This window comes from Bombus fervidus, chromosome 1 (genome assembly GCF_041682495.2).
Source record: "Bombus fervidus isolate BK054 chromosome 1, iyBomFerv1, whole genome shotgun sequence".
NCBI lineage: Eukaryota > Metazoa > Arthropoda > Insecta > Hymenoptera > Apidae > Bombus > Bombus fervidus.
The window spans coordinates 3,819,360-3,839,670 of NC_091517.1; the positions used below are offsets into that span (position 1 = coordinate 3,819,360).

General features: G+C 34.7%; 2 protein-coding genes across 6 annotated transcripts; both read left to right on the top strand.

Moving 5' to 3' along the window:
• The first annotated feature begins 8,935 nt into the window (after positions 1-8,935).
• Gc (gamma-glutamyl carboxylase) lies at positions 8,936-13,397 on the top strand. Of its 4 annotated transcripts, none has more exons than XM_072011439.1 (11): positions 8,937-9,295; positions 9,374-9,497; positions 9,643-9,878; positions 10,009-10,330; positions 10,581-10,763; positions 10,885-11,048; positions 11,133-11,518; positions 11,608-11,808; positions 11,973-12,211; positions 12,312-12,626; positions 12,847-13,397. In XM_072011439.1, the coding sequence occupies exons 3-11, from the start codon at positions 9,653-9,655 to the stop codon at positions 13,004-13,006; spliced, it is 2,196 nt and encodes a 731-aa protein (XP_071867540.1). In that variant the 5' UTR covers positions 8,937-9,295; positions 9,374-9,497; positions 9,643-9,652; the 3' UTR covers positions 13,007-13,397. The 4 variants fall into 4 exon arrangements, with proteins under 4 accessions (XP_071867570.1, XP_071867540.1, XP_071867549.1 ...); XM_072011448.1 differs by having other exon boundaries at positions 9,396-9,497; XM_072011469.1 differs by lacking the exon at positions 9,374-9,497 and having other exon boundaries at positions 8,936-9,295; positions 9,628-9,878.
• A 1,958-nt stretch (positions 13,398-15,355) lies between these two features.
• On the top strand, positions 15,356-20,287 carry LOC139991423 (organic cation transporter protein). 2 transcript variants are annotated; one of them, XM_072011485.2, is made up of 8 exons: positions 15,356-16,232; positions 16,363-16,543; positions 16,891-17,130; positions 17,702-17,960; positions 18,194-18,362; positions 18,563-18,849; positions 19,173-19,456; positions 19,848-20,287. In XM_072011485.2, the coding sequence occupies exons 2-8, from the start codon at positions 16,370-16,372 to the stop codon at positions 20,106-20,108; spliced, it is 1,674 nt and encodes a 557-aa protein (XP_071867586.1). In that variant the 5' UTR covers positions 15,356-16,232; positions 16,363-16,369; the 3' UTR covers positions 20,109-20,287. The 2 variants fall into 2 exon arrangements, with proteins under 2 accessions (XP_071867586.1, XP_071867594.1); XM_072011493.2 differs by having other exon boundaries at positions 15,356-16,028.
• Positions 20,288-20,311: the final 24 nt, after the last annotated feature.

A 20,311-nucleotide genomic window follows, 5' to 3' on the forward strand; every position in this document is an offset into this window, starting at 1 on the left:
TTTTATTACAATAAATCCATTTATTAACTAAATTGATCAACTTTATTGAGATTAATCGTTTGATTTTTGAAGGATTAAATATAGATTCTTTGTGACAATAGAAATGATAAAATTATCATGGAACAAAATAAAGGAATTTGTGTATTATAAAAATATATAAAAGTCGAACTCTAGTCAACTTCGTCGAAATGAATCGTTTGATTTCTGAGAAATTAAACACTAATCATATAATATTAGGATCAGGAAATTTTCAAAGAATGGAATGAATCAGTTTGGCTTCTGAGTGCCTCAATTGTCTGTTATCTCTTACAAGACATAAAGGTATTAAATCTAAGAGTAATTATCTCGGCGATAACAGCAATAAAATCGCGATAGAACGAAAAAGCTACTATTTACGGAGCTCAATTTGGGGTGATCGTGCACACCCGCGCTGAAATCCGCTCGAGATAACGAATCTCTCGCATGTTGCTACAAACGAATTCATGCCCTTCGACCGACAATAAACTGCATTATCTTGGATCCAGGCCACTCGATGCACCCCAGCAACATCAAAGGGAAGAATTTGATCGAGGGAGACGATCGATAACACGATAGCCCTGAATGCTCCACTTCGTGTGTAATTCTACGCTCATCTAGAAACATTTTATTCTTCGTTCCTTTGATGCGGCATCATATTTGCTATGTAGACACAATTTTTTTTTCCATGAACGTCAATTCGATTTGTACGTGACAAGCTTTATTTATGGAAACTTCGTAACGAAAGAAATTCGTCATCGTTTCATCGGCGATCTGAATAGCTTACAAAAAAACAAATATAATCTATTTGCAAAGGATTCTTTCGAAATGTTATACATTAACAATTGATCAGTAATGATTTTCCCCTTAAATTCCGTTCCTGTCAAGTTTTCTATTTCGATTTTATAGAACTCCGACATTAAGAACTTTCATTATTATAGATTTAGCTTTCAGAAAGGGCCACATTTTTTATGGAATAACTCGTTAGAAATATTCTCTTCTCTAAGTAATATTCTAACTAAAAATTAAAAATAGTATTAAATTACTATTGAAATACCCATCATGCCATTAGAAATTAAAATTAACCAGTTGTTTCCCTATAACATTGCCTTGACAATGGCAAACTTTTGTAATCGCCAGGGTTTCAGGGTTTCAAAAGGATACATTGAGGTAGATCGAAAGAGAAACAAAAAGGCCACATTAGAAACTGCTCCGAATCTCGTCTGGATCGAATAATCAGATACCTTCCTGCCGGTATATACCAGGTGAGCCAGTTGAAGCGAATAACGCCTTTTGACGTTAACGCCAGAGCTCTTGTGTGTGCGGCCACCATAAACACAGTCGGCGTACAACGGCAGATTTTAATCTCCCGTTCGAGTTCCTGGTTACTGAGAGCCATTACCATTATGTTTGCACTCTGACTATCACTCTATTGTCTCTCTTATCTAATGGAACATCGACAGAATTGCTGTCGTGACAACGGATTTGTTAACTTTGCATGACCACTGTTTCGATTCCTCGAGTTGTATTCGTCCGTGTTGGTCACTTCTTTGATATTTTTAGAATAGGATATTTATAAAAGAGGAAGTTTAGTTAGATTTTTTCAATTGAAGAGATTATGGGAAGTAAACAGAATAAACTAACCAAGATATGTATGTCATGTGTTCAGTTGATTTATAAGATAAATGATCTTGTTAAAAGATAAATAATGATTGTGGGATGCAAGAGATGAAAAAAGAAGAAGGATAAAAAATGGTATGGCTATGTTAAAAACGGTTCGTACATAGAAATTATCGCAGATGTCTGTTGAGCGGGACTAGGCACTTAAAAACGAAGTGGACCAGTTTGGCCCGGCGGCTGGGCAAAAGTAGTACAGTTGCCATTTGTGGTAAAATAATATCGAGGATAAAAAAAAGGCTGCACGCGCCATTGACCTTCTATGAACGTTACATCGGAACGATTGTACGGTTAAAGTAGAGGGTGGCAAGCCTGTCGAGCCAGTGTACACAAATAAACAGACAGAGGGAAATTATTTTTAGGGGAACTCGTTAAAAGTACTGTCATATCTTTCAGCTTCTCCAACACAGAATCAAACTATGTACGTATGAGCCTCTTGGAAGACGAATTCATCAACTCCACTTTTTATCAACACGATTAATATTCAATTCTCACGAAACAAATGACTTACTGCTATGAAATACATCATAAAAATATGACATAAACAATCTAAGACAAATGTAGAAAAAACGGTGTTCGTAACATCATCACTGTTTTGTACTTTCCAATTTATGGTATTGATCAATATGGCTTCTGAACAGCTCATATTTCAATTGTTTATCGATTCTCATTTATTGATTGAAGGAAAAAGAAATAAAATTGAACATACAGCTGCTTTTGATAACTCGTAACAGATAGAGAAAGAATTAATCTTTATTAAAGTTTGCTTAAGCTACAAATATTTTGCAACATTCTTTCTAATCTTACGAAAGATTCAGTTGATTCCTTTTCTATTAATAAAAGAGATAACGTTCAGATTACTCGACTCGCATCGTATCGCTCGGTTTCTAAAGAGATAATGATCGTTCCTAGGAGGGAAACGTAGAATATAATGCTCGAAGATTCCCTAGGGACAAGAGAGGATGGTTCCTCGCCAACTATTCGAACAAAAGAATCTCTCAGCAGGGTATTCCCTAGAAACTGGTATGTGATTCGCAGATCGATCAGCTACGCGCTTCCAATGTAACAGATCAATGAAAATAATTCTTATAACGAACTACATCAAAGTTTTATGGAATCTCGATTGGCTGTCAAACTCTAATCAAATAAAGCATAGACTTTTCTTCCCCTCGTTCTATTTTCGAACCATGCTTTCTTAAATCCATAGAAATCTACTTACATACGTGATATCTATTCTCGACGAGTATTGTATTTTTGAAAATTAAAGAGGCTGCTGCAATAAGTAAGCACCCCCTCTGTAATTCCAGGAAACCAATTCAAAATTAAGTTGGCTTTCGAAACGTACTATAAATTCATGGTTAACTAATATTTTCGTAACGATAAACTTTTACACTTTTGAAAGTTTTAACTTTGTTTCTCCTCCGATAAATAGAATTTAAATATTGCAGCTATTGCCTTATTTCAACGAACTCTTCAATTCTGGGCATGTTTCAAAGCTTAGAAAGTGAATCACACGAGTGACAACATGATGGACACCCAGTCGAACACGCACCGGTACCTGTATCCCCTGCGTTTTGTCACCCCAGAATCGTCTTTCCGGATGAACGCCTCGCAAAAATGAAAATCGTTCGCATGTGATGATGCGAATATCAGTCTGCCCTCTTTCGAGATCATAAACTATCGAAACGAGAAATGCTAATGAGCTTCTAATAGTTTTAATTCCATCCAGCACCCCACATGGATTTTGCAACAAACTTAGAAAAGAAAAAGACGGTTAAACCTCGTGCAGGTTTTTCTAGCTATGCAAGTAACAAAAAGAGGATTTTCACGGGGAACGTTCTTTAGTGTGTTTTTTGTACCAAACTTCGTTCACGAAACACTTGCTCCAGGATTGTCTGGTTTTTTTAGGAAAGTGAAAAAAAGCGTGTACTCTTTTACAATCGTTTTTTGACCAGCTGCAGGAAGAAATGAGTTCTTTTCTGGAAGACTGGTCTGATTTTTATTAATTACACAGCGTTTATCGTATGTTTTAAATTCGGATGCCATAAATTTTAAAGTTTGCGATCCATATTATAATCTACGCAATGGAATCCTACTTTACTTAATATTTCTAATCTATGTGGCAGCATTTATTTTACAATATACAAATGTCTACTTATTGTGTCATATGTCGACAATAATTTATTACTGAAATGTTGTAATAAAATAAATATTAATCTAAACAACGGATTCACATTTACTCCATAAATCAATCGGCCAACAAATGTGTTTAGCATCCCCATCAGGTTTCGTGAACATTGAAAACGCTTAAGAAGCGACCGCCATGGAAAACAAACTAGCCACCCATCGACGATCGGTGCTCCATTATCTTCGGGCTGTCACGGCTTTAGAGGATTACACGTCGATTACGAGGCTCAATTTTAAACTGTCCGTCTCCCTCTTACCCCGACCCAGCAACCCTTTGCGGGTTACTCCATGGTTTTACAATCAGTCACCCGTGCTGTGACACGACCGACGCACAGTTCGTCGAAGGGGTTGCCACTTTTCGAAAAGCGGATTACGCTTTTCATTCTGCCTTCTTTTTCGATTCTTTCGCGTTCCACTGTCCTACGATCGTTACTGATCGATGGGTTTTGATCTAGAATGGATCTTCGTTTGCTAACTGTCATTCGTTCAAAACATTTCCTCAAAAGGAATCGAAAAGTGTGTAGTGTTAGCCGAAAATAATTAAGAATTTAGAATCCAGAAACCCGTGCTTACTTAATATGAATATAATAATATACATTGATATAAATACCTAAAATAAATAAAAATTGCATAAAGCGATTGAAAAATTTCTAATGTTACTCAGTATCATTGAGGAATTTCTCGAGTAAAGGACATTAACTTTTAATTGTGTTAACTATTAAATTTCCAGCACAAAATTTAACAAAGGATTGGAAAATATATTTCATAAAGTTTCACTGTGTACTCCTCTGGGTATTCCTAGAGGATGGCGAATATTTTATCGATAGGGGCAAAGGGTGGTCCATAAAGAGCAAAATGCTTTTACGCCTTTCTTTGGCTCTCCATTTTTTTTCCTTACCCTGCGCGACAGTTTCGCACGTCACTGTTTACTACCGGTGCAACCCCTTTTGGCGTTCCTAGGCGTGGTAGTATTTTTAAAGGGTGTCAGCCAGTTTTTAGGAATCAAATGATCCCAAGAACTTCATGGGTTTGTTTGGACGCTATTGTTGATTTTAGTTCACTTTTCCTCTTCTTTGTTTTCGTTAAGTTACGGTTTGTTGTAGAGAGACAAGAAGTAGAAATTTAATTTTTATTTCTAGTTGTAATTTATTTGTTTCTTTCAAATTTTAACATGACGTGTAATAGAAGTATTACATATATGGAAATAAAAATACTATATATTTTATTTAGTTTCCTTAAACTTGTTTCGTTCATTCATACAATATCCTAAATTTTTTAAACGGATTCTTATGAATATTTAAGTCAGTATTATTGCAAAATTAATCCATTCACAGGGACAAGTATGAAACTTGTTACTATTAAAGGTGCAACTCAAGCTTCCTGAACAAGGCAAACGAAAAATCCAGCGTAGCATTAGAAAGTACTTGATGCGTACTGGGTACTTTGAAATTTTGAAGGCCCCTCCACTGTAGGCTGCTATAGGTGCCCCCAGGTTTTTTTTTCAGTATGAATGATGATGTATGGATGTTGGCTGGGCGCTAGGGGCTGGGTAAAGGGTTCCATTGTTAAACACCCCCCTCGAGAACGAACCCTCTCTCTCTCTTCGCGGGAGAGGCCATCGTGAAATATTGCCGGTGAGCAACAAACTGCATTCTGCAAGCTGTATACTGTTAATTTTATGCCGGATTTTTTTTTGCCCACTTCATCCATCCTTCCTCCCCTTTTGCTATTTAGACTTGCCGCGCAAAGATCGTTACTAGTGGAATTCTTTATAGGGAAACGTTCGCTCTTAGATCACCAATGTACATAATTCGAAATTTCAATTTCAAAAAAATGTATAAGGTGTAGATTATATGTTCTCGAAATTTAGATGAAAGAAATTTTAAACATAAGACTATTTTCTTTAAAGTTTCTATGATTACTATATTAATGGAAACAAGTGATTGAATTCATTGGAATAATTCTTTTTTGTGTAATATGTTTTTATTGCATAAAGAAACTCTTGAACACAATGAATATGAGTTACATAATATCGGACACGCGCTACATCCACGCTATTGTTCCTTCATGCATAAAGAGTTGTCCGCAACATCCTTCGATTCTTCTACTCTTCACATGAATATGCATTCGTCTAATGCAGCGAGGATTATACTTTTTATCGAGATTTTGAAAATAACGTGGCTACTATAGTGAACTGTACAAACCTTTCATTCCTTCAGTTTGTTACATAAATGACAACTACGTTACTTTTGACAAGTATCAGTATCATTAACAGCAACACTGTTCGATAAGAATGAAAACTCAAAGAAGGAACAATATTTCTTTCGCCTATAAAATCATTCACAGCATATTGACTTCTTCATGAAAGAACGTGGTTCAATAAAAATCAAACATTTCACCCTCGAATATTTAACCACTAAGGCTAAACTGAACAACTGAAAAAAGAAACTTCCTTCATTCACACGCTTCTCAAATCTATCACGATCAAAATTACAACCTATGAATTTCTTCAGGAAAGAAGGACGCCGAATAAAAATCACAACAATAGTTGCACTATTAAACGTCTAACAACTAAAGGCGAACTGAAAGCTCTAAAAAGGAATTTTACCTTTTCACACTTGTTAATCTGTCACGATCACAATTTCAAAGTGTTAATTTCTTCGTAAATGAACGTCACGTCAAAATGAAAAGCGTCATTCTTAACTACGTCGACAATCGAGAACAAGCTGAAAAAATGAAGTCAAGGAGAAGAAGGAGGAGCGAACGAGGGCTAGAACTTGATATCACGGTACGTTATCGGGGAGAACAATACGGAACCGCAATTAATAGGGCCTGTAATCGGACGCCAGACACGCATCCCGGGCGATATATGCAAATTCGATCGGACACGGTTTTAGAAATTCGCCGCGGCCCTCCTCGTCCGCCAACAATGCGTGACTCCATCGACAATAGGAAATAATAAACCGTGATAAATAGCCGGGCAAATACGTACGACAATCGCGGATCTCCTTTCGCCTCTTCTCCTCTTCGTCCGACTTCTTCTTTCTCTGTCTCTCATTTTAGCCGCTTCCAGGTGGACTGATTCATATTCCTGAACAAATAAGTTCGGCAAATATTGCGCGGGGGTTGATGGGGTTCTTATGTGTGCCCGTGAGCAAATAGCGGCGTTAATTTCCTCGCTCACGTGTCCCGTCGCGTTCCATTTTCCAATGGAGAACCGAAGAAGAGGAGGTGTTCTTTTTTATGGTAGTACATTTGATGAATATTGAATGTCCTATTATAGGTTTTATATCCGCGCAGGAAGTCGTTAACGAAGGAAAAAGGTTTTTTCCAATTGGTTATCTACTGAGGAAAATCGAGAATACAAATTCGTAAATTTCAAGGAAACGCGTTCAGTATGGCTATCGACAATGTGTCGAAGTGTTCATTTCAAATTCGATTTTTTCCAAAAATCAAAATCTCAGGCGAAAAAGCTTTGCATTTCTCCTTTCTCTTATACATACTTGAATGTAAAATACCTTCCTGCCTGAGTCGTACAGTACTTTGTTCAGAAGTATAAATAAATGTTTGAAGTGAATCGTGACGATAACAAAGTTACTTTGATAGAAAAGATAGAAAAAGTAAAAGAAAAGCGAAACCAGTGATTTCGTATATGTGTAAAAGATCAAGACTCTTCAGATATTTCTAACTTTAAGCTTAGATAAAGCATTTTAAATTTTAAATCCAGTTGATATTGAATTTTTATGTGTGATGTATTAGAACGTGTTGTAGACGTATATAACTACATTTGGCGTTTTTGTCTCTAAGACGTATCGAGGAATACAAGAGGGACCGAGATCCATTATGAAATGGTAGTTTTGGAGCCTCGAACCTTGAAGAGGCAGCACTAATCAAAAGTGGTCCACGGAGACAGATTGAGGGGCGTGCTGAAATAAATCAGTCCTTTGTTTTACGGCTTTAAAACGGCCGTTGGGGATTTTGAACGCGAAGTTACGTCCATTCATTAGAAACACCCCAGCTGCGAGACCAAAAAGACTTCGTTGCCTCATTCAAAAACTGCATAATCGTTGTTCACTAATACGAATTGTATATCGTTATACTATTCCTCTATGTACATGACTTAAAACTGCATCTATTTTTAGACTATAAAACCATTTCGAACACGAGAAGTATTTCTAAGATGCAACGACAATTTTTCATGCAGGTTAAATTCGATAGGTTGATGAAATGAATGAATAAACGTGTTACTGATTCATCAATTTGATGAAAGGAAAGGGTTAAGCGATGCGTTGTGGTGGAAACGATTCGGATTAATAGTGAGATCCCATAGGACCTTCTTGATGAAAAATAAGGATTTAGAATGTAATAGTCTATCTTTGAGAATCTAATATTCTCGCACCCCTCTTGTATCTTTCTCGATGACCAAGATAGATCATTATTTGTAAGTCAGATATATCATATCTTTCATCCTATATATACTGAAACATATATACCGAAACATAATGTTAGTTATTTTTGCAAACATTATTTATGATAGAATTATTTCTTTACATCTATTACAATAATAAAAGTAAATATTAAAAAGTAGAAAATACACTATTGCTCTCTAACGCTATTCATGCAACAAGAACATACGTAAATTTGTCAGACCTTGTTATATAATTACATAGTGTACTGACAATGGCGGAGATAAGCGGATGTCGATAATTTATTTTTAAACGAGTGTAACGGCGCAACGTATAATTCAACCAGTTAACCAACGTTCCAATTGCTATGAAACGTTCTCCTGGCTTTCACAAACTTTCTTTGCGTTTCACAGAATTTTAGAAAATACCATAACTTTGCTCAATTGTATAAACCTGAGAAAACTCCATAAATTAATTCGGAGCACTCCAGTATTTTCCACGTTAAACTTCCCAATATCTGAAACTTATGCCGATTACGGAACCCGTCTGTTATATAAAATTTTTAATTTTCTTCATCGCGTGAACATTGCCGTAAAAAATTCGATCAATAAATTTAGTCCAGTAAAATCATCGAAACGAACAATCGACATACAATTTACATAGGCATCCATCCACTTTAAGAAATATACTGAAGCAAATTTCGTTTTCTTTCGATTACACACGAAGCAGAAGTAGATGACGATGCATTTTTTAAATATCGACCGATAGTGTGCATCGATAAACCTGAGCACAATGCACAAGTATGCCCGATAATATATATTATTATTGCGCGGGCGCGGGTCAATAATCGGGCACGTTGCCTGGCGACGGTGCTCCTGCTCTCTCTCAGCCTCCGGAATTTCTTCTTCAGTGACTAGTCCTGCAGCTGCGACGCGCAGAAGTCCAGCAACCTTCGATACATCGTCATCGGACCGGTTTCATCTACTCTGGCTTAAACACGCCGCTCCTTGGTAAGTTAAATCGAATACTTTCGCTTTATTCTTCGCATCGGTTCGCCATATATTTACTTTCATTCGATCACTTATCAGTTTTAGTCTCTTTTCTGTTCAGATTCAAAGTTTGAAGTTAAAGTTCAGCGATCTTCATTGCATTTCCACTCGTCTCGATGGAATTTTGCGGATCAATTCTTTAATATTTTTTATCGATTGATTGGTACGTTCATGTTCTCGTATAGTAGGCGATAATGTCAACAAAAGTGGTTGAAAAGAAGTAATTTTGGTGTTTAAGGAATATGTTTGAGTTATGTAAAGCTCATGTAAAGCTTTTGTGATGTAAAGCTTAGTATTTTTACTTTCAGTCCAATAGTTATGTGGAGAAAAAGCAGACAGTTAGCAACTTCCCAACCCTGTTCAGAAACTGAAAGTGAATGTAAGACAGATGGTAAACAGAAACTCTCAGCACGTACGATCGAAGATAAGTTCGAAAGACTATGTGGATTCAAATTGGACGATCTTTCGTCTTTTGAAAGATTCACAGCGCTTTTGTATCGACCAACTGATCCAGCTAGTTTAGGAGTTGTCAGAGCACTTTTCGGTTAGTTATTTTAAGATACAATATAATGGTTAAAAAAAAAATAGATGGGCAATCTATTTGTTAACATAAATCATAAGGGGTAATACAAATTTATATTTAATTTCATGTTTATTTAAATAACATTGCCTAGGACTATGCATGGTACTCGACGTGGTAGAAGAACGAGGATTAGCAGATATAGACATAAAATGGGGAGATCCTATGGAGTGTCATTTCCCATTAATTCACGGAATGAAAGCTCCCTCACTGTCATGGATGATATTAATTTATACGATAATGTGGATAGGTGCTTTTGGAATTATGCTGGGTTTGCGGTTCAAAGTAGCTTGTGCCTGTTTCGTAATTCCATATTGGTACATCTTCCTCTTGGATAAAAGCTACTGGAACAATCACACGTATCTTTATGGGATCGTTGCTATTCTCTTCTGGGGTACGGAGGCTAACAAGTACTTGTGAGTTTGAAAGAAAATCTAAATGAGAAAATTGACTGATATGAATCAGAATCATTGCAGATATTAATTTAATACTAAGAAATATCAATTTGATGGCCTAAGCAATAAATGCAAATCTTTCTTCACGTTTTCTCTGCAATTGTTCCTGATTTTCTGTATAAAATATTTAATTTATAAATCTGTACAACTTGGGCAGTTCTATGTCTACTAATTATTTAAAGCTAGAAATTGACCAAGTGTTCTCTTACAGTGCATTGGATGCTACTAAAATGAAAGTTACCGAGAAAACCGCACCATTATGGAACTATTTCATTCTAAAATTTCAATTTTTTGCACTATATTTCTTAGCTGGATTGAAAAAATCTGGCGCAGAATGGCTATCAGGTTACGCCATGACGAATTTATCGCAGCATTGGGTCTTCAGTCCGTTCAAGTAGGTATAATTAAGAACCGAACGTATCTAAGTTCGAAAATACATGAAAACTATACTCTTATCAGAGGTAGACAGCCGATAGAATTTTGCCAGTCGATAAAATAATATTGCACCATTTCAGATTATTTTTGACCACCAAGCAAACTGATTTTTTCATAGTTCACTGGTTTGGATTTATCTTTGACCTCACGGTTGGATTTTGGATGCTGTTCGATAAAACTCGAATTCCTGCAATGATCTTTTGTACAGCTTTCCACTTAATGAACTCTCGATTATTCAGCATCGGTGAGTAATTTCGTTTCGGTAATAATTTTATCCCAAGATAAACGAAATTCTACGTGTATTATTAATTTCAGTGTTTATTCTCAGGAATGTTTCCATTAGTGTGCCTTGCAACGATGCCTCTGTTTTGCAATCCAAATTGGCCTCGAAGGCTCGGAACTTTCATCAAACGTAATTATGCTCGTTCATTTTCTAAGAAAAGTCAAGAGATAAGAAACTATAAGAAAATTGCGATAAAGCGAGTAAAAGAATCGTACAATGAAAGAAACGATGAAACTGGCAACGGATCATCGATCGATGATGGAAACCAAGAAGGTACAAACTCGATAAACTCTACAATTACTTGTAAACATATCAAAGGAATCAGCAGCAAATCGACTAGAGTGACGAAGAAGCAAAAGTTCGTAGTTTCTCTATTACTATTCCATGTATTCTTGCAGTTTTTCTTACCATACTCTCATTTTATCACGAAGGTACACTAATAATATGTTCCTCATTACACGAACTGTTTACATCAATTTTTTGACATTCAATAATTCTTTCCTTTTTTCATTATTATTAGGGTTACAATAACTGGGTACCAGGAATGTACGGATATTCTTGGGACATGATGGTGCACGTTTGGGATACTGTACTAGTCGTAATTAAGATTCACGATAACGTCAGTAACGAGGATCGTTATTTGGATCCTAAAGCATGGGTGCAAACCAATCGATGGGAGAAACACGGCGATATGGTCATACAATACGCTTCCTGTTTAAGAGTAAGTGTTATCTTATCGATACACCCATATCATCGAATTATGTAATGTTTGAGAATGTGAATTCTTAGTAAATAAGAAAAGAAAGATTCACATCTATAACGACGCGTACGATCAGCAAGTTTCACATGCAATTTATGTTGTAAAGAGCAATATAATATTTATAGGATAATTTAATTAAACAAGAAAATCAGCTTTTCGAGAATGACTTCCAACGCGAAAGGAAACCGAAATGGTCACGACTGTCATCGAATTTAAGCATCTACATCGACGTCTGGTGTTCGCTGAACGGAAGATTCCAACAGAGGATGTTTGATCCAAATGTTGATATGCTAACAGTAAATTGGCACCCGTTTCAGCCTATTTCTTTCTTAATGCCCCTTCTTTCGCAATATAATTCGTACAGGTATAAACACAATAAACCTTAGTAAATAGCGTTTTCAACGAACGAATATTTTCATATAAATAACAAATTTATGATATTTATTGCTTTATTTTCTATTCAGATACAAGTTGGAAGAAATTCAGCAACACGTTTATACTTGGTCCAACGATACCGATGTTCTTTTCGTCGCGGATTTCCCAGGCATGTATCTAGACAATTACATCTCTAAGAACTTCACCAACGTCACACTGACTGTCCTCGAAGGTGAAATAACATATAGCGACGAGGAACAGAGATACGATAACGTGGTCTCGAAGGGATCATCGATTCAAATACAAACAGGCCAATTTCATAAAGTAACGACAACGAGCGCTTATCCAGCTTGCTACATGTACACCTGTACTAATCGAAATAAAGAGAAACCAGAAACGGATGAGTATGTAATAATTTTGTGAATCTTTGTAAATACTTTGTAGACATAGTTGTTTAATTGTTAGTTACATCCACGATAATAACTTATGTCGAATATTTATGTCATTTTTGAGTCTAGTTAGTTGAAGATGTTATAAGTTATAGTATAGTTGAATGGAATATAGCAGGTATGAAGCATGTGCAAATTAACAGAATAAATTTAACTAAGATTTGTTTCTTTGCAGTATAATGGAGCTGGAAGAGCCAATAGAAGCTTTTCCAATCGCGAAGGAAATTAGGTACAAGGTCGACGCCTGGATAAGAGCATTGTATCATATAGCAAACTCATTTTTCCATTTAGTGTATAATGTTCCCATGGTGCGACGAGTACAAGTCAATGAATAATATGAATATTTGCGATTCAAAGTCGTCTGAACACAGTACGAAATTAATCGAATGTTGATTTTCGTTTCTAAGCGGCTAATTTTTAGAACTAGACCAGGACTGATGAACAGTGTATTGTTTTACCTGACTTGAGGTAAAATTGTGATATCGATTCTCAGTAGATAGCGTTATTTTAATTCAGAGGATAAAGTAGATATAAATATCCAAAGAGAATTTATTATCGTCTATTAGTTATTATAAAAATAAGTGGACAAATGGAAACATGTATCAATGAAGTTTCGTTAAATGTAACTTGTTTACATCAGAATATTATTATTATTTTCAATTATCTACTAAATAACCTATGTGTACTATAAGGATATAGAATAAATAAAATTCAAGCATATAACAATTAAGCTTCATTGACATTTACTCCCAGTCTACCGGTCCATTTATTTTTGTCTATGCTATTGTATGTAATATATAAATAATGGAAGAATCAAAAGTGGACGGAGGAAGATTATCGTGATTAAAATCGTATTTTCGTATTTTTTCGGATTAATGTTTTCGCTTTTGCTTGGAAGATAACGGCGAATGATTGCCACCGCGGCGAGTTTTAGAGTAAAGAGCGTCTATTATTAGTTCTTAATAAAAAGATAATCGACGAAATAGAAAGATCGTAACTATGTCAACTCGTCTATGCCCCTGTAAAAACAATTCATCGTGCTTCTAATAATACGCTCAAGTCGGATGTTTCCTGTCTCGGTCTATGCGCAAAACGCCACTGAAAAACCGCGACGCGAAATTAATCTCAAGGACGTCGAACTTAGCGAGCGCAAAAGTATTAAATATGTGCGATCAAACAGCTATGACTAAAACAGATGACTAAATGATGGAAATAAATGGTTGATAACCTGCTTCGATTATTCGTCGATTCGCTGATCGTTGTGAAAATCGGTGAAACTCGAGAAAACACAATTTCGTTGATTTAAGATCTTAAATAAAAGAGAAAAGAAAGAAAGAAATTACATCCCATTCTATTTAATAATAAGAAAAATACTCGACGTGTAATTGGATATTTAGGGGTTCACGAAACATTTAGAAACATTTTGAGAATATATTATGTGTGTTACATGAAACACTTAAAAATGTTGTTAGCACTGTAATGGCACTGTCATAATCGTATTGGTAAAGTTTGTGGAAATGTGGAAATGTAGATAGATGCTACAAGATGCTTAGAACAAGTATATGTTTATATGACATCATAATAGTATTTAAACAGTCGATTATGAATTGTATTAGTAAGTCTCAATATTCATTGGAATTATTTTCGCTACTTAATGCACGTTCAAGTTGTATATTGTACGTGCTGCATACTAATTTTTTACTTGATATATTTTGACAGTAAATATCTTATAATTTCTATATACATTTTCAGATTGATTCTAAATTTGACCAATGTAATCACGATAATCGTGTCTAATTACGGTGTTAATGAACTTTCAAAATGTTTTATATAATACGTACAATATTGAAATGTTCCCTATGATAAGAGCTTAAATATTTTCGTCTAATTTATATATAATGACAAGCGAAGATTGAATTTTAAAAGAAAAGCGGCTTCTAAAATCGGAACAATCGGCGGTTGTTTCGTTTTTTTTTTTTTTTTTACATTCAAGAAGTCTACAGAACTATTTTCCTCGCAATCGGTGCCAAGAACTTCGGCAGTCAAAACGTTTTACAGTGAGTGCCAGTATTGCTCAACTGATTCTCAACGAGATAACAGATAGCAACGTGAATTAAAACAATTCGTTCGTGTGTTTTCGCTGCCACAAAATGTACGCAACCATCTCTTTCCTCTTAGCGACAATTGTACATATGCTTACGTTAAGCGCGTAAATTTGATAGCTCGTAATATTGTAAAATAAGCTTTCTCGTCTGATAAGTTGTAAGTAAATGCATTTGATGGATCTGATAATTATTCCAGTGATGTATCAACCGTTTCGTATTGCCCCGTAGCCGACAAATAATGACGTTATTGTTGTTGTACAATATAGAATATGCTGCCACCTGTTTTTTTTACAAAAATATTTTCAACATTGTGTCATCAATCACATTTGTTGCAAAAATAATTTTTTAATCGTAGAGCTCGATGGAAAAGTGTATTTTTACATTCACAGATCTTTTAATACATTTATCAATATAGTTTACTTCGCAGTATAGATTTTCAAATAAATTTCTAATTTCTCAATTGTAAATCTTAATTTTATAAACACTCAAAAACTACTTACTTGCAGACACATACCGTTTAAAAACAAATATGCAGATAGAAGTGTAGTAACATCGGTAGAGATCGGTAATTTAAGGTAATGTGTTCCTTTTTATATAAAAATTCTAGATAAGTGTTGAACGAGTTGCAAATAAATTTTAAGTTCTACTGAATCCAAAAATCTGTGCAGTTAATATTCAACTTCGATAAAATAGAACTCTATAACAAAAAAAAAACTAAAGTTAAGAAATCTGTTATGAAGAAATCTGAAAACGTTTTTGATAAAAGAACAGGAAATAATGCTAAATAATACAAAATTATCGAAAGAATTATAAACTTATAGCATAACAATATACTATTTAGAACACAAGGACACTTACACGTGTAACTGAATCAGTTGAGATTGTCATTATCACAAAATGGACATCGGTATCGGCATACGTAACGTCGCTATACCTATACCTGTTTAGAAACTTGCTTATCTCGATACGTGGCGGAGGAAACAGCTGTCAATTGTCAGTAGCTGGTATACGATCGTACGAAGTCCTTCGATCTCAAGAAACGTTGAAAAATTTGTCTGAAATCGTATTGGTAATTAACCAATTGTGAAATTGATGAGCGTAAATCGACAAGCGGAGAAGTGTGATCGATTTAAACTTACGCGATCGAATTGTTGTTATTCGAAGTGATATAGTATGCTTATCAGAGTGAAAAGACGATGAAAATAATTGCAATGTGATAGTGTCATCAAGAAAGTACTATATATTGACAAAAGTTTGTGAAGAATTTTCTAAATAATTACATGAGAGAATGATGAGATACAATATAGAACTATGAGTGGCAGTTAGTTGATTTTATGATTAAAAAATGAGCGACTATTAATTGCATTTATGGTGTGGTCGACGTTGCAGCGAATATAATCTTTAATAATTTCTTCTTCATATTTTCTTATAGATTTGATTAGAAAATTAAATAATGGTTTGTAACATTTTTCAAAATCGTATTTTATAAATGTTACGTACAAAAACATACCGATTATAATCATAAAAATTTTGTCGATGCTTGTTTTCCAAAAGTATGAAATTATTTACCTTCGTATGATTTCTAGAGAAAACATGCCCGCCAATGGAGATAACGATAGTAAAAGAACGAAAGACACGGATCCGCTGCTCGAAGCGCTTGATAAACTCGGATATGGGTCCAGTTTTTTATGGATAATATTCATTTTTACACTGACACCGACGATATTCAATGGAATGCACTCCATGTCTTATATCTTCATTGCCGAAGTAAACTTAACTTACACTTAGTACCTACAAAAACTATTCGCACATATCATTAGTTTTCAACGAAAAGTCTTTTTATCAAGTTCTATATACGTTTCAAATTTTAGTAATCATATAAAAGCACCAAATGCCAAAAGTGGTATGGTAACAATTAACAAGTAATCAAACTTAATTAATTAGTATTTAAATATTATAATAAATATAATGATGTGCCAATACTTCTGTAGCCACTGTACTATATTAATAAAAAAAATATCATATAGCGATCATAGCTCTGGAATGAAAAATTGATAGAATTCTATATAAAAATATACATATATGATTAGATAAATAAGAATTATGTTTCACAGACTCCCACACATTGGTGTGCAATACCAAGTTTGACTGCCGCGAATTGGACGGACGAAGAAATAAGAAACATCTCATCGACCAGTTCATGTACTATGTACAATTATAGTTATGAATACTTTGCGCATATTGGATTCGAAAAAGCGTTAGAATATAAAATTTCGAAGCCTCTACCTGAGTCGATTTCCTGTGAAGTAAGGAGTTTCGCGAATGACATCGATGGAACTTCTCTCGTGCAAGATGTGAGTATCACATTTCACTAATTAGATATAGTCGTAAGTCGTAACATTATTATCCGAAAGTACTTAAAATCCAATTTCCTTAAAGTTCCCTTGTCCTTGTCAGAAAGTCGTTTCCATTATGTCCAATACTCACGGCGACACCTGTTAATATCGGAGTACGTTAAAATTCTTAAAGGAATAACGACTTTCTTGAATGAATATATATTTCATTCATAACACACAATATCCTTCTATAGTATTGAAATGGTAATCATTTAAAAGCAATAGTTATGATTATAATATACTCCGCCGAAAAACAAATTTTCGAAGTCTCATTTCCAAATTTTTTGAATTTTTTGTCGTATCCTGGAATTTTTTATATGCAAAATTGGAAAAACCGAATTTTTTGTAGGCAAAACTGAAAGAACTGGACTTTTTTATACGCAATGATTTTTCTCAGACAATATTTCAAAAGATCTTATTTTATAAAAGAGTATGTTATATTCCAGTAGGAACTTTTATGTGGATAGGATAACCAGTGACTTAATTATAATGGGAAATTGTGAATAATCGAATTTATTATTAATTTTAGTGGGATTTGGTGTGCGACAAAACCGTGGCCCGTTCAAGCACTCACATGGCTTTGTCCCTTGGAAAATTATTGGGTAGCGCTTTATTCGGAGTCATCGCGGATAAATATGGCCGAAAAATCTGTTACGTTATTGGAATAATAATGTTAATCATCTCTGGTCCAGCTGGTGCGATCGTGCCTTGGTATTGGGGTTTTATAATCTCGAGAATAGTTAATGGTGCTAGTCATGCAGCTATACAGTATTCGTCTTTCACGACACGTGAGTACTCTATAAATTGATAATATTATAACTATGAAACACATAGTAATGTGATATCGATGTGATTTTAAATCAATTTAAAATTTGTATTTATAGAAATTTCTATCCTTGGAAGCTCCAATAGCTATCAAAATGAATATTAAAATGAAATATTACTAATGAACTAAAGGTTGATATTTATTAGTTTATCGGGTCGTTAATTATTATTATATATTAGTCTATTTGTCATACAGTCACAGAGGTAGCGAATGAAAAACACAGACAATGGATGGGAATTGCTTACAACGTCGGCTATGCCACAGGAATAGTAATTGTGCCGGGTGTAGCGTATTTGCTACACGAATGGAGATATATTCAATTAGCAATATCTTTACCGGCTTTGCTTTTGCTAATACACTTGTGGTAAGTTTGCTCTTTTGTAATGTAAAGTTTCTCGAAGAGACTGAGATCAAGCAGTTTGTTATTTGAAATTGCTTCACGACATAATCTTGTTTATTTAGAGAAATACTGCTTGGATCTTTAAAAGAATTCAGGGAACTTGTTATGATAAATCATTTTATTGAGCAGATATGTAGAACAACTGTAGTTTTCAATTGTTGCAGGCTTATGCCAGAATCTCCACGATGGCTGATAGCTCACAATCGTCGACAGGAGGCGAAGAGTTTAATCGATAAAGCATCTAAAGGAAGTCCTGATGCAGAAATGAGCACGTCATTGACACCAATCATACAAATACAAAAGTTAAAACAAGAATCGAAGGATACCAAAAGAGGATTGCATAAAAATATCAAAGGATTTTGGGTGCTTCTTAGCAATAGTGAATTACGAAAGAGGATTCTTATCACGAATTTTACTTGGATGACAGCTTCTCTGACTTATTACGCGTTAGGTAATCGAATGATCGAAATTTATTCCTGTTTCCGCTTACTACCATAGTATCTAAAAGAATTATACTTTTATAGTAGAACTCTGTTTATATGAAGGTATCGAAGGAGAGATAGTTTATATAATTGAATTTTACATGTATAATGAGAGTGTAGTGATTCTCTCCACTATCTAGAATTTTTTCGTATATATAATAGCAGTTCATATTCAAAAAAATGGATTTCACCAACAAGAGTTCATTTAATAAAAATTTCGTTCAAATAAATAGAATTCGTGTAAACTGTTCTAAAGCTTAAAGCTTAAAATATATTTTATCAATCCTTTCAGCATTAAATGTAAACAATTTCTCAACAAATCGGTACATTTACGTGTTGGTGATGGGTTTAACCGAAATACCAGCTTATTTGATACCGACACCGATTCTAATGATTATGGGACGACGTCCAGGAAGCGCAAGTTTATATGTTATAGCTGCATTATGTCTACTTTGTATTCTCGCAATTCCAACGACTGAAAACGATGCAATTATGACCATATCCTTAATTGGTAGATTCAGCGCATCAGCTGCTTATGGGATCGTTATTCTATATAGCTCGGAGCTTTTCCCCACGGTAAGCATAAATAGTTGAACTATAAAAGCGATCTACAATAAAATGAGCAATTCTAGAATTTTTTCCAAAAAGAATTACAAATTTCCATTTCGCGGAATCTAAATGATATTTTGTTAAGTATATAGATAAAAGCTTAATTATTCTATAATTTTATTCACGCGAATTCTAACTATATCCTACTATTTCAATTATAATAAGTAATTTTTAGTATTTAATCTATCTTTTGGACATTTCTAGAAAAGTTCAATAAATATATGTATTATGTGTGTTTTTGGAACATCTGAAATTTCATTAGCACCGTTACCAGGACTAAACTATCACGTTTATCATATTGGTAAAGTTTGAAATGATGACATCAATGACAGCTCTAAATTATTTTTCTTCGAAACAGGTCTGCAGAAACTCCGCGGTTGGTACGAATTCTGCGATGTCGCATGTCGGAAGTGTGGCCGCGCCTTACGTCGCTGATTTATTAGGAGCTGTTGTATGGTGGGGACCAACGACTCTTTGCGGCGGTTTAGCTTTAATAGCAAGTATAGTATGTTCGATATTGCCGGAAACTCGGGGCAGGCCGTTAGCGAACACCGTCGACGAAGAAATTACGGAAGAACGAGAGAACGTGTCGTTTTATAACTCTTGCAAGTGTGTATGAAATATAACAGTAATGGGCTCAGGACCGGTGTGATTTTTGCTACATTAGCTCATTCTGATTCGTTCATAAGATCCCTTTTTGTTCACAAGACTCATTCTTCAAATGAAGCAAGATCAATCTATATTTTTAATAAAAGTGTAACTGTGTTTTAATAAAAGTATTGTATACCAGTATACCAACTTCCCACATACAAAAGTTGATGA